This window comes from Drepanopeziza brunnea (assembly GCF_022702325.1).
Source record: "Drepanopeziza brunnea f. sp. 'multigermtubi' strain 214-2 chromosome Unknown ctg1, whole genome shotgun sequence".
NCBI classification, from domain to species: Eukaryota; Fungi; Ascomycota; class Leotiomycetes; order Helotiales; family Drepanopezizaceae; genus Drepanopeziza; species Drepanopeziza brunnea.
In genome coordinates, this window is record NW_027094064.1 from 1715029 (window position 1) to 1727113 (window position 12085).

Genomic DNA, 12085 nt, shown 5'->3' on the forward strand with positions numbered 1-12085 from the left:
TCAAAGCTTCGTGACTAGATCCCTCGACATCGAATCACTCAGTCTTCTCGGATGCGAAGAGTCGCCACCCGACCCGCCAGCTCCTCCATCCGACCCTCCACCACCGTAAGAGCTTCCCCCGTTTGATCCCGGCCCAGGCCCACCGGCTCGTCGACTGTTTTCCTGGATCCGAAACCTCATCAGCCAGCGAACATGCATGCTGGTGGTCTGCTGCATGCTTCTGATTTCTGCCAACTCGTTCTTGATAGGAATCGTCTCGTTAAAGAGCATGGTGGTTTGCTTAGCCTCGGACTCGGTGAGATTGTTTTGGAGATGATTTAAATTGCTTTCTTGAGTCTCCAGCAGAGATAGAAGATACTGTTGAGCGGAGTCAAGAGGCTCGGAGCCTGCCGACTCTGGAAGAGTAGGTAGTGACGATGGACCGGAAAGATCTGTAGCGTAGATGGAATGATTGAAGTCTCGAGAGCCGCTTTCCATAAACTTAATACGGCGATCTTGACGTTGGTTGGTTTCTGTCAAAGTTCGGACTTCACTCCGAAGCTCGTTGATCTCCTTCCTCAACATATCTGTCATGGGACCCACGGTCTTTAGGCTACACTCATCCTTGTGAAGGGGCAAGTCTCTCCTTTTCGCTTCGTACGAGCAGCCGTACCCAGCCCACTGACACGGTGCAATAACATCTGAACACTCCGAATGATGCTCCGTAACCTGGAGTCTCACGATCTCGTTCCCGCAATGTTCACAAGTCATGAATCTCTCCTTGCAAAGACTCTCTCTGTGGCAGTCCATATCTGCCTGAAGAAGCAACTCCTGACAATCTGGACAATCGGCTTCATAGTGCAAGCAGCCCTTATCGGAGTACTTTCGTTTCACCCTCAGTTGGCATTCCTTCTCGGTGTTCAGACCTGGACATCGCATCTCGGCCTCTGGGCAGTACCTCTCAATATGATTCTCCAGCATTGAGCGAGCAAATGGCACAGAGCAGTATTTACATTTTGCTTTCAGGTCGTTTAGTTGGTTGAGTATGATCTTGGGGGCTCGCTTAAAGGAATCGATATCATCGGACATGGGAGATCGATCGATGGGACATGTCTGGCTATGCATCAGGGACTCCTCAATACACTCCCGACAGAAGATATGATCACATTCTGTCATGACCGGATCGATGAGAGGGCAGTGACATATCGGGCACATCAGGTTCTCATCCACTGGGCCGTCGAAGCTTAGAGCTCTGAGATCCAAGGGATTGTGTAGGTTGAGACTGGGTAGTCTCTTCGGGGATTGTCTGTAGACAGGTTCTAAAGGTAAGATACCAGCTGGAGCGAGAGCATCAATTGCAGCCATGTTCGTCGTTGTTGTTGTTGCCATAAGTAGTAGGAAGTCTGTATGTGCTCGTTACACGTGCTCGTCGGGCAGTTCGAGGCTGAGAGCCGTGTTGATCTCGTAAGTAACCTATCCCAGGCAGAATTTTTGCTCCGGAATTTAGGTAATAAACGCAAAACTTTATCCAGTTCAAGATGTATTCAAGACGTGTGTGTGGATGAAGTGAAGCCGAAATGAAGATGAAATAAATAAGTATTGTGAAGAGAGTCTTCGAGGTAGCCTACCCGGTAGTTGGTCTACCCCCGTGACCGTCCCGGTACAATTGGAGCTAGGCTTCATCAGGGTAAATTCTGGAACCCGAGGCTGACTGTCCGATGTCCGACATCTCGACCCGAAAATCTCTAAACCGAACAAGTCGCAAAGTTCCTGCTTACCATCATCCTCTTGGTTTGCATCTATTCAACTTCCTTTGCCTTCGGATACTAAGCAGAGCTGCTCTTGTCAAAGACGAGCGAGGAGCCTTACAATTGCCCTTTCTCTATTGAGCAATCTCCCCCAATTCCAGCTCTCGTCTCGTCTTCAGTCCAGTCGCGTCGTACCTGGCGTACGTATCAAACCATGGCCAACGTGAACGCGAACCAGTTCTTCCTGCTGGCAGATCACATCAAGCTCTCTCTACTCGAGCGACAACGAGCCATTTCCTTAAACCTCGAGCCGACATCCCAAGATGGACATATTTTCCGGTCCCTGGACTCCCTACGAGAAGGCCTCGAAAGCGTCGTGGAAGAGCGGATAAGGCTACAAGAATCGGGAGACATCGCGTAGGTAACCCCAATACCCTACCCAAGAAGCCCTAGCTCAGAGGGAAAAAAATACAGAGCAGCCAGCGCGATCCAAGAAACGGAAACGAGCCTGCAGAAACAATACGACGACCTCGCGGCCCAGTTCAGTGGCGTCCCGACAGACACCACCTCCTCCACCCTCTCACACCCCAACAACCCTTCCCTCGCCGCCGACTTCGCGCGAGCCGCCGACCGCCCAAGTGTCACCTCCTCATCCTCCTTCCTGAAAAAATCTCTCCGCGGAGCCGCAGCCGTAGGCCCCTCTTCGAAATCCGTACGCTTCTCCGATGCGCCGTCAACGCAGGACCAAGACGAGGTCACCGCTCGCAACGCCCTGTTCCCGTACCGCGACGATCCGACATCTGGGCCGCCCGACCAGTCGCACCTCGACAACCAGCAGATCCACGCCTACCACTCGCAGGTGCTGGCCGAGCAGGACGAGGCGCTGGACCGGCTGGGCGAGTCGATCGGGCGGCAGCGGGAGTTGAGCATACAGATTGGAGATGAGCTCGACGAGCATGTACAGATGCTAGACGAGGTCGATCGGAGGGTGGATCGGCATCAGAGCTCGCTGGATAAGGCGCGGAAGAACTTGGGGAGTGTGGCGCGGAAGGCAAAGGATAACATGCAACTGACGGTCATTTTGATCTTGATCATAATACTGGTGTTGCTGATTATCATTCTGAAATAGTGTGGGGAATGGAAGGGAAATTCGTGGGAGGGAAATTCGCATTGCCCGGCGTTGGGTTGGGATTTGGGCCACAGGGTTGTATATGGCTGGAACTGAATAACGAACAGAGGTCAGATATACGGATCACCCGAAAGACAGAGCTAGGAGCCCGGCTTATAGCTCAATGTTGTAAATTCAATTACTCTTGTACATGTTGTTCTGTTTCCTCCAAAGTCCTGATTTCTCCCAGCTCACTCGCTCCGTCCATAACCCAGGATCCTGACTACCTGGCGCCTTGTCTGCAAACACAAAGTCACCATGGCCATCTTACACATTGCACAGAGAGCTTAGGAAGGGTAGACATACCTAGCCGCTCTTCTTCTGAGCCTGCTCCGCACTCTTCTTCTGCAACTCCTCAATGGACCCGTGGCCGCTATGGCGTTCGGCATTGAGCTATTCATGTCCATGGCATCAGCAAGTACCCTCGTCATAAACGACAACACCTTCCTCTTCTTCCCTCGTCACATACAAGAGAAGTATGTATGCAATGGCTAGCACCACCACCCGAACCCGGAGAAGATTGCAAGGGGCAAGGGGGAAGTGGGGAAAGAAAACAGAAAACTCACAGCTTCCTCAGAGTCACTAGCCAGCTCCGGCTTCCATTGTCCCTTTCCCTCCTTCTGCTTCTGCAGCTGGTCCTGCTTGTGCTTCTCGTTGTGCTCCGCTTGGTTTGGCATATCTACGCACGCACGTAACCCATCTCTTGTCAGCTTCCGTTCCTGTATGCCTTCTTCAAGATCAAGACGACATCTTCCATTCCCACCCCCTCCCAATCCGATGCAATGGATGCCAGAACGATGGATCGGATCGGGCTAGATTGGGTTGGTGGGTGGGTTGGGGGTAGGAGGACAGAGGAGAGGAGGAGAAGAGGCTCACGGCGATCACTCTCCTTCAGCGCCACGAAGCTCGTGCTCGAGAAGGGTCTGGCGGCAGCAGCAGTAACAAACCGCGCGTTTCGGAGGAGGAGAGACATCTTTGCTCGGGTCCTTCGTTTTTGCTCGTTATTTGATCTGCTCGTTTATTTGTTGGTTTTCCTTTGCTCGTTGTCTTGTTTCGTTTTTGTATGGGTGGTATCCTTTCGTTTTTCTACCGGGAGAGCAAAGGTGCCAAATAGTCAGTTAGGTACTCAGTTCACATCAAGAATTGCCTGCTTGCTTGCCTGCCTGCTTTCATGATTCAAGTACCTACCGTAACACAGAAGCAGCAATCGTCATTGAAAACACACATAATCAATCAAACAAAGAAATAAAAAGAAACAAACAACGCAAAACAAATCACACTTACCCTTTAGTCCTCACTCCTACTTCTTTTCCTTGCCTGTCCTGTCCGTGAAGCTGTGGGAAATCCTATCTAGTTGGAGGTTGTTGCTTGCTGGTTGCTTGCTGGTTGCTTGTAGCTTGCTTGACGTAATCATTTGGTTTCGCCGCCCCCTCCCCCACTAGCCCAAAGTGAGCTTTCCATAAGAGAGAGCATGCCATGTCCGTCTTCCTCCCTCTATTTTCCTCTCCTTCTTCCATTCCAGTTACTCATTCTAGACTGGCCTAAGACTACTTATTCTACGTACTACGTACGTGTAGTAGTAGTTGTAGTTGTACAACTACCGGTACCAAACTCTATTCAGGGGTGGAGGAATAAGGTTGTAGTAGTACCGTACGTACTGTATCTCTTCAAAGTCTAAACGAATAACCTACACCCTGTCCCGACTACCAAGAGGAAAATCAGACTCCAGATGCATAAATATGTACATCTCTCTCCACCGCTTATGTCATTAACACAAATCTAGCATCCTATCCCCCCCACCTATCCTCAAAACACCATAGCCTTACCCCGTAATCTGCTCGCACGCAATCCGGTCGGTCCATCACGGCTCTCTTTCCTTCTCAGGAGTCAGCATCCACTGAGCCGAATGCGAAGGCGGATCGAATGAACATCCGAGGAATCAATTGCTGGGGCCGACGCCGACGCCGACGCCGAAACACACGTCTACGTCATTACCTACCCCATCAAATCGCCTGGGCGGAGGGGGCCTGCCTGTTCCGTTTGAAGTGAAGTTGTCCGGTTCCCCGAGGCATTTACTACGTACTATACTCAAGGCACGTAAAGCTCCGTACGGAGACGCCTCGGCGATCAAAAGGAGAGCCCTCCGTATTCCGCAGTAGGAGGAGTCTGACCTCCCAACTTTTCGAAACCTCTTCCCTTCTTCCCCCCTCCCTTAAAAAAGTACTACTACGTAAGCGAGACAAATTCGATTCCGCGACGCATCGACATCATTCTCTTCATTCTCTTAACCTTTTTCATACGAGGTAGTATATCTAAATAAATCTTGATATAAAAAAAAAAAAAAGAAGGAGAAAGTAATACTCATTGATATTCTATTAATATACCATGACGCAGATCGCAGAGAATACCGGTATCCAATCTTCCACGCTTTTGCATGGTCATCCAGTATCATTCTCATTGGGTTATCGTATGAGGTATTATTAGGATCTTTAATATCATAAAACATAATATCACATAGTATTAATCAATCGATCCTAATGAGAGATCCGCCCACTCAAAAGTTTAGGTACGTACATATCCGCATTGCATCGCATCGTATCGTCGAGATGCTTCTCATAAAAACCCTTTTATATATATATATATATATATATATGTATGTATTTTTGGAAATTGGAAATTGGAAATTGAAAAAAAAAAAAAATCAAAATTCAAAATTCAAAATTCAAAATTCAAATTTTTTTTAAAAAATAAAAATAAAAAAAACATTGAAAAATATTAAATTTTTTTTTCAACACCCTCTCATTCCATCTACACCCACCATCCCAGACCAACTCAACCCGGGTCGGAATCTAAAGTCTGGAATGGAATACCTACCTACCTAAGGTACCGGTCCCAACGCTGCAACGGATATACCTATACCTATACCTATCCAAACCTCCATCCAGACTACCGTACCCAAGGTAGCCACCAATCTCTAAAAACCCCCCGTGTCGAAAATCATGCACGCGTGCGTGTATCCCTCCCTCCATCCATCCCTCCATCCATCCATCCATCCATCCATCGATAGGTAGATCGATCGATAGGTAGAGATCATTGCAGAAAATCCCCTCTCTCTCTCTCCCTCCCTTAAAAAAAAGAAAAAGAAAAGAAAAATAGGTATATATATATATAAGAAAAAAAAAAAAGATATATACGCATCTCCTCCTCCCACCCAGCTTCCAGCTTCCCAGCTTCCCAACTTCCAGCTTCCCAGCTTCCCAACTTCCCAAGCCCAAAAATCGATATAGATGTTGAAATACTCTAATGCAATGCAATACAATTATATGGACCATTTATCTGATTGATAGATAGCTAGCTAGCTAGCTAGCTACACTCCCGACGCATCCCATCCATCCCATCCCATCCATCCCATCCATCCATTCCATCTCAACATTACCATTCCTTTGAATGCTCTAAATTCTCTTGATTATCAATTCTTCAATCTTCTTCAATCTTCTTCAATCTTCTTCAATCTTCATCATAATTCATAATTTTTAACTTCTTAACTTCTTAATCCCTCTCTCAAACCCCCCCCCCCCCCCCCCCCCAACCCATCCCATCAACCCCGCATCACGCATCACGCCCGAAAGAAATCCGTCCCCGTATCAAATCAGGAGGAATCTCGCTTGGTATCTCGCCGCGTGGGGAACTGACTGACTGGCTGACTGACTGGCTGGAAACAACCTTGGGGGGGGGGGGCCCTCGACGGATTGATTGTAAGGTTGATTGATTGATTGATGACTCCTGCTATTCTGAACTATTCTTAACTGAGGGGGCCGTGGGGTAGGGTAGGGTAGGGTAGGTAGGGTAGGGTAGGTTGGTAGGTAGGGTAGGGCGCTACGACTGCGTGGCGTCTACGGGTGGGCGCTCGAGGGGTCGAGTAGGGAGGGGAGCTGCGTTACTTTGCCCAATTGCTGGAGTCCTTCGTGGTTGGAACGACCAGGCGCTCTCCGCCGCAGTCAGTGTAGCGGGGATCAAGTCTTGTACCATGCTCGCAATACTTCCCTCTCGTTCCATTTTCTTAATAAATACATTATGAACTGTGGCGGCCCGACTGCAAATATGAAGCTTAGAGAGTAGGAGCAGGAAACCAATATATTTCAGAGGTGTTGACACGACTCAAACCCAGGCTGGGACCGCATATCATCATCAGCAAACCCCCATCCATATGATATGACATGATCGATCTCCGAAAAGTACACCACCAGCTTAACCCGCTCAGAGAGCCCAATACCCAGGTTTCCAAAAATACCAACGACACAACACCTGAAGCGCTCATTCATACAAGGAAACGCAACCTTTGTTCATCCCACGACACCGAGCCCGCCTAATTGATAAACCAGAAACGAAAAGACAGAGTGAGATCTTTCTCATCCGTACAAGGTATCCGTAAAACAAAGGTAACACCCGCCCTTCTTCAAGCAGGAAAGGAAATCGTTCTATGCAGCTCGAATATGTCTTTTTCATAACACCCATTGAAGTCGCCGCTTCAGTAACCCAATCCGAGCAATGCAGCCCTAAACACCGTCACAAAAATATGCAATGCACGCTCGGAATCAAGCCATCATTATGGAATGGGATCACCATCTCCTACTTGAACAGTGGTATCGAGATCGGTCGTTGGGCCGCTACTGTCTCAAGAATTGGTGATGAGTCGAGAGGAAGAATTTGTACAAAGGATTCGTTGAGGGGAAAGTACCGTAACCGGATGACTATCGATGCCAGGGAGGGTGCCCGCCAGGGAAGATAGATGACAAGAATGCGAAAACAATTAATGCGATGGTGGCAAGATCAGCATTGCCGCAGTCCGGGAGACAGAGCTGACAATCTACCATGCGCGTTGTTGTTGTTGTTGCTGTTGTCTTAGGTGCTGTTGCATCCTGACGGGCGAAACGGAAGCTGGTGGGCTGGACATCGACAGGCCGGTATTCGGGTTGACGATCGGGATAGCGCTGCGAACCCGAGTGGCAGCAGGTTGGTGAAGTTTGAGAGGAGTAGGCTGACTTTGGTAGGACGATATGTAGGGGCTGGCGTTGGAGTTGAGAGTGAAGGACGAGTCCGGCGCTACCTGGTGCGATTGGGGGCTGGATTCTGGTGATCCACTGGCCAGCGAAGAGCGGTCCGATGAGGAGGAATGGATGGAGACCATATCGCTCTCGGTGAGGAGGTTAGGACAGAACTCCATGTCGTCGTCGAGGTCAAAGGAGCGTCCAGCCTCGAAGCGTTGACGGAAGCTCGTCACCACAGCCGCCTCTTCGTCCTTTCTGGGTCCTCGAAACTGCTTGTGTGCATTCTGCGAAAGACGAGGAGCTCTACGGCCACGCCCGCTGTGATGAGAGGAAGAGGCAGGTTGCACAGTGGCAGCGGTAGGTTGGTGGTGTGCGTAGTTGTTGTAGAAGGACGACATGTTACCGGCTCATTAATCTATGGAAAGTCGACGTGAGGGTGGGGTGGAGTTGGAGTGTTGGGTTTGATCGAGAACGGGATATTGCGACCGGAGACTGTGAGTAGGAGTCTAGAAGAGTTGTGATGGGAGTTGTTGAAGATGATAAACAGGTCGTTGATGTGAAGACGGGAGGATGGAGTATTACTATGCGGTGGTTTGTAAGGTGGGATATCCAGAGATTGAGTTGGGGGATTGATGAAGGATTGTGGGAGAATGAGGATGGGGGGGGGGGGGGGTTGAAGAAAATGAGGAGATGTTGACTAGAGCGAAGGCGGGTAACGGCCTGAGCTGAACGCTTTGCCATATTAGGACTAGAGTATAACCCAATTTCCAAGAGTAGAAAGGAGGGTGGCGTAGCGCTGTGGAGACGGCATGGGAGTACGGTATGGGACTGGGAATGAAGGCTAATGAAGACCACTCACGAGCCCGAGTCGAGTCGAGGGGCTGTTTGGTCTTTGTTATTGTTGTTGTTGTTGCTGCTGCTGCTGCTGCTGTGGTTGTTGTCGTCGTCGTCGTCCTTATCATTGTGGACGTGCAAAAAGAGACATTGGTGGTAATACAAGATCTGTTTCGTTTCGGGGAATGGTATTCCATTCAGTGCTGCTCGTTCTCTCCTCTGACCTGTTCTCTTACGTACCTACACTCTCGATCCTTTCAATCGTGATCGCTGACAGTGTCAAACTCTATACCCTCGCCGAGGGCTGGCCTGCATGCCGCCATCCATGGCGAGTGGGATGGCAATGTTGCCATCCCACTCGCCATGGCCGAGGTGCTGAGATGTACCGCGTACAAAGACTGTGAGACTCCTGCGCACTCCTGAGCACCAATCCTATCCAGTCCCCATGAGCCCTATCCCCATCCCATACACACTCCACCTCGCACGACTTTCGCCCCCCCCTTGAAGTTCAAACCAACCAGACGCCCTGGCTTTCCCGGCAGCTGATCCTATCCACTGTGTTTGCAGTAGCAGTAGTACTGTATTAAGTAGTAGTATTTTGGTTGGCGCCATCAACCGCCCCCGATACCTACCGAGTACTCTACGGAGTACCGTAGCTGTCCCGTAATACGGAGGGTCCCCCCGCATAAAGATGCCATCTCCGGTATCTGCTGCACTGTGCCCTATCCTTGTTGCTGTCGGCACTAGCTGCCTGTTGGACTGTTGGACTGTTGGACTGTTGGAACTTGGACCACTGGGACCACTGGGACCACTGGGACCACTGGGAATACTGGCACCACTGGGACTAGGTACTGGACCACTGGGACCACTAGGACTGCCCTGGACCTGCCCGGGACCTGCACTGCACTGGGCCCTGCCAGCCATGTCCCTTCGTAGAGGTACTACTAGGTACCGGTACCTAGTGTTATGTAAAGTACGGAGGTGTATGGATGGTGTGCTCGACCCGACGCTATAGAATGAGTACCGACCCTACTCGGGTCTTCCACCCTCGGCGCAGCATGGAATATTTATTTTAATCTGTAGCTTAATGCTTTCTATCTGATACTACTACTACTACTACTACTACTACTACTACGTACTTCTGTATGCTACGGTAGTACTACTACTACTACTACTAAGTAGATGCTAGCAGTATCCGGACCGAGATAAGCAGATGGTGTGCTTTATGCTCGGTAGGAAACTTGCAGTCAGCAGCGTCCAGTGGCAGTGGCAAAGGTTCATCCGGCTCTGACCAGCAAGCAAGCCACCATCATCAAATCAACCACCATTCTCAGATTCTTGGACCCCTCCGTCCGCCGTCCGCCGTCCGGCGTCTCCAGCCCTGCAGCTTGGACACCGCGACGCTGTTCCAGATCAGCCGGGGCGGCCACCCAGCGTGCATGGCGCCTCGCTGTAACACGGCCCTCACCGCCATGTGCAGCTGCAGGAGAGAGTTTCTGCTTGCGCTGAGGAGGGAATTGAGACCGTGTCCAGCGAATGATCGTTCGGCACGATAGTCAACAATCAACAATGCCTGGCCTCCGGTGACTTGTCTCCGGAGCGAGGCCAGGCGAGTCGACAGCTCTCACAACCGAGCAAGCCGCGAGAGTTCAGTTACTTTTGTTTACTCTGGACAGAGTCTGGACAGAGGGAGCTCGATGCGACCGGTGGGGAGGCTGTCTGTGGATTTTACTTCGCGAGAGAGCAAGTCTTGAGATGATTATCGCTAAGAGAGAGGCGGCTGGTATCTTCGTGAATCAATCCTCCTCGTGACCTCAATTTCATTTCAACCCAACACCGCGCCCATGAAAATCCCTGGAGCAAGCACCTTGCGACCTGTCCCCAAGCTGTCGGTGTCGGTTGACGGGTGCGATATGATTTGATGGATGTTCCCGAGCGGATGTGGCACCTACATTTGCTTCTTTCCATAGATGGCGATCCCCATCCTTTCTTCTTTCCCTGACGATCCGGGGTTTATGGAGGCTCAAATCCAGGGCATGCTTCCGCTAGATATTTCATTCGCTCTTCCATTCATGGGCAACTCCGCCCCGCTGGCGGCCAAAGAATCAAGTCATCTTTCCAGTATGGTCTTGATTCTAAGCCAGACAGAAACTGCTTTGTGATGTCGAATCTGATTAGGAGGAAGAGACGGGCATCCACTCATGTGACATTAACTCGTGTCTCTTGTGAGAAAGAGATGTAAAGCGGCTTTAAATTAGAAGCGTACCGTAGCGATGCAGCCTTGATGTACTAGTAATTTGTGATCGCCTTATCTCATGTGAATAGCCATTGGAAGCAGTATATAAAGAAGCTGTCAGAGGTTTCGACATACCTCGAAGGATCCCACTGATACCAACCTCGAGGAAGCAGAAACAGAAGCACTAATCCATACCAAAGAATATCATACAAGAACGGGAAACAAAGTCGAAAGCAAGGTAAGGCCACTAGGGTGAATACCAGATGATAGTAGCAGTTTGAGATTTCGATTCTCGCAACCTTCGTGCTCACGAAAGATCCATCCATCACGGGGTCTGACTTCTTTCCCTCTCCAGACACTACTTCCCTCCCCCATCTTTCCTTTGCACACCAAGAACACTTTGTCGGCAAAATCCACCACAGCCGCACGGAGTAACGACACATACTTCACTGGTCTGTAGGCTCACTGGAGCCCACCAAGCTGTACTGGACCAAGCTTCGACGGCTGCTGCGGCAGGGCTCCTGACGCCTCGCTCTTCAGAGCTCTGGTGATATGCAGGTATGTGGGAAAGATCAGCGTGGGCATTGTGATGCTTCATACCTTTAGCATTTCTCTCCTCGAGCTCTCCTCATAGGGTCCTCGACGTTTCTCCAGAGACTGACGACAGTGTAGGTCTAGGACTCGAGATGTATCCTCCTCATAATAGCTCCACGGCGCACTGCTGCCACTTTCGTGCTTCCCCCAAGTCGCATATCGCAAGGCGATATCTACCAGCAAGCCGAGGGACACAATAAGGGTTGCTTGAGGGACACAATAAAGGTTGCCTTGGAGCTTCTGGCCCCCATTTCCATTTACAAAAACGCTTGTTACAAGCAATTACATACCTCGAAACTGAGAACAGCCTGTGCGCCATGTTAGCTCAACATTCACGGAGGGCATGGTCGCATATAATGCTCTGCTTACTTACGGATTCATCTGTCAATATACCAGGATCCCGACAAACCGTGAGTGGCTTTGTCTTCTCAAACCATTATCCAATCTTGCTTCTTTCTTCTTTTCCCGATTGCTTGAG

The 12085-nt window shown here is 50.1% G+C and overlaps 5 protein-coding genes across 5 annotated transcripts; 1 reads left to right on the top strand and 4 right to left on the bottom strand.

Moving 5' to 3' along the window:
* L3040_000252 (uncharacterized protein) lies at nt 1–1344 on the bottom strand (the record flags this gene model as incomplete). Its single annotated transcript, XM_007297426.2, has 1 exon — nt 1–1344. The coding sequence occupies one exon, from the start codon at nt 1342–1344 to the stop codon at nt 1–3; it is 1344 nt and encodes a 447-aa protein (XP_007297488.2).
* A 597-nt stretch (nt 1345–1941) lies between these two features.
* Nucleotides 1942–2856, top strand: L3040_000253 (uncharacterized protein; the record flags this gene model as incomplete). Its single annotated transcript, XM_007297425.1, has 2 exons — nt 1942–2144; nt 2202–2856. 2 exons carry the CDS (start codon nt 1942–1944, stop codon nt 2854–2856), a joined length of 858 nt encoding a protein of 285 aa, XP_007297487.1.
* A 262-nt stretch (nt 2857–3118) lies between these two features.
* Nucleotides 3119–3868, bottom strand: L3040_000254 (uncharacterized protein; the record flags this gene model as incomplete). The annotated part of the gene is made up of 5 exons (XM_066155074.1): nt 3119–3134; nt 3202–3210; nt 3260–3288; nt 3462–3574; nt 3772–3868. 5 exons carry the CDS (start codon nt 3866–3868, stop codon nt 3119–3121), a joined length of 264 nt encoding a protein of 87 aa, XP_066013133.1.
* Nucleotides 3869–7762: 3894 nt separating this feature from the next.
* On the bottom strand, nt 7763–8341 carry L3040_000255 (uncharacterized protein; the record flags this gene model as incomplete). Its single annotated transcript, XM_007297423.1, has 1 exon — nt 7763–8341. The coding sequence occupies one exon, from the start codon at nt 8339–8341 to the stop codon at nt 7763–7765; it is 579 nt and encodes a 192-aa protein (XP_007297485.1).
* A 3118-nt stretch (nt 8342–11459) lies between these two features.
* Nucleotides 11460–11988, bottom strand: L3040_000256 (uncharacterized protein; the record flags this gene model as incomplete). The annotated part of the gene is made up of 4 exons (XM_066155075.1): nt 11460–11534; nt 11614–11813; nt 11869–11915; nt 11981–11988. 4 exons carry the CDS (start codon nt 11986–11988, stop codon nt 11460–11462), a joined length of 330 nt encoding a protein of 109 aa, XP_066013134.1.
* Between the last annotated feature and the right edge of the window lie 97 nt (nt 11989–12085).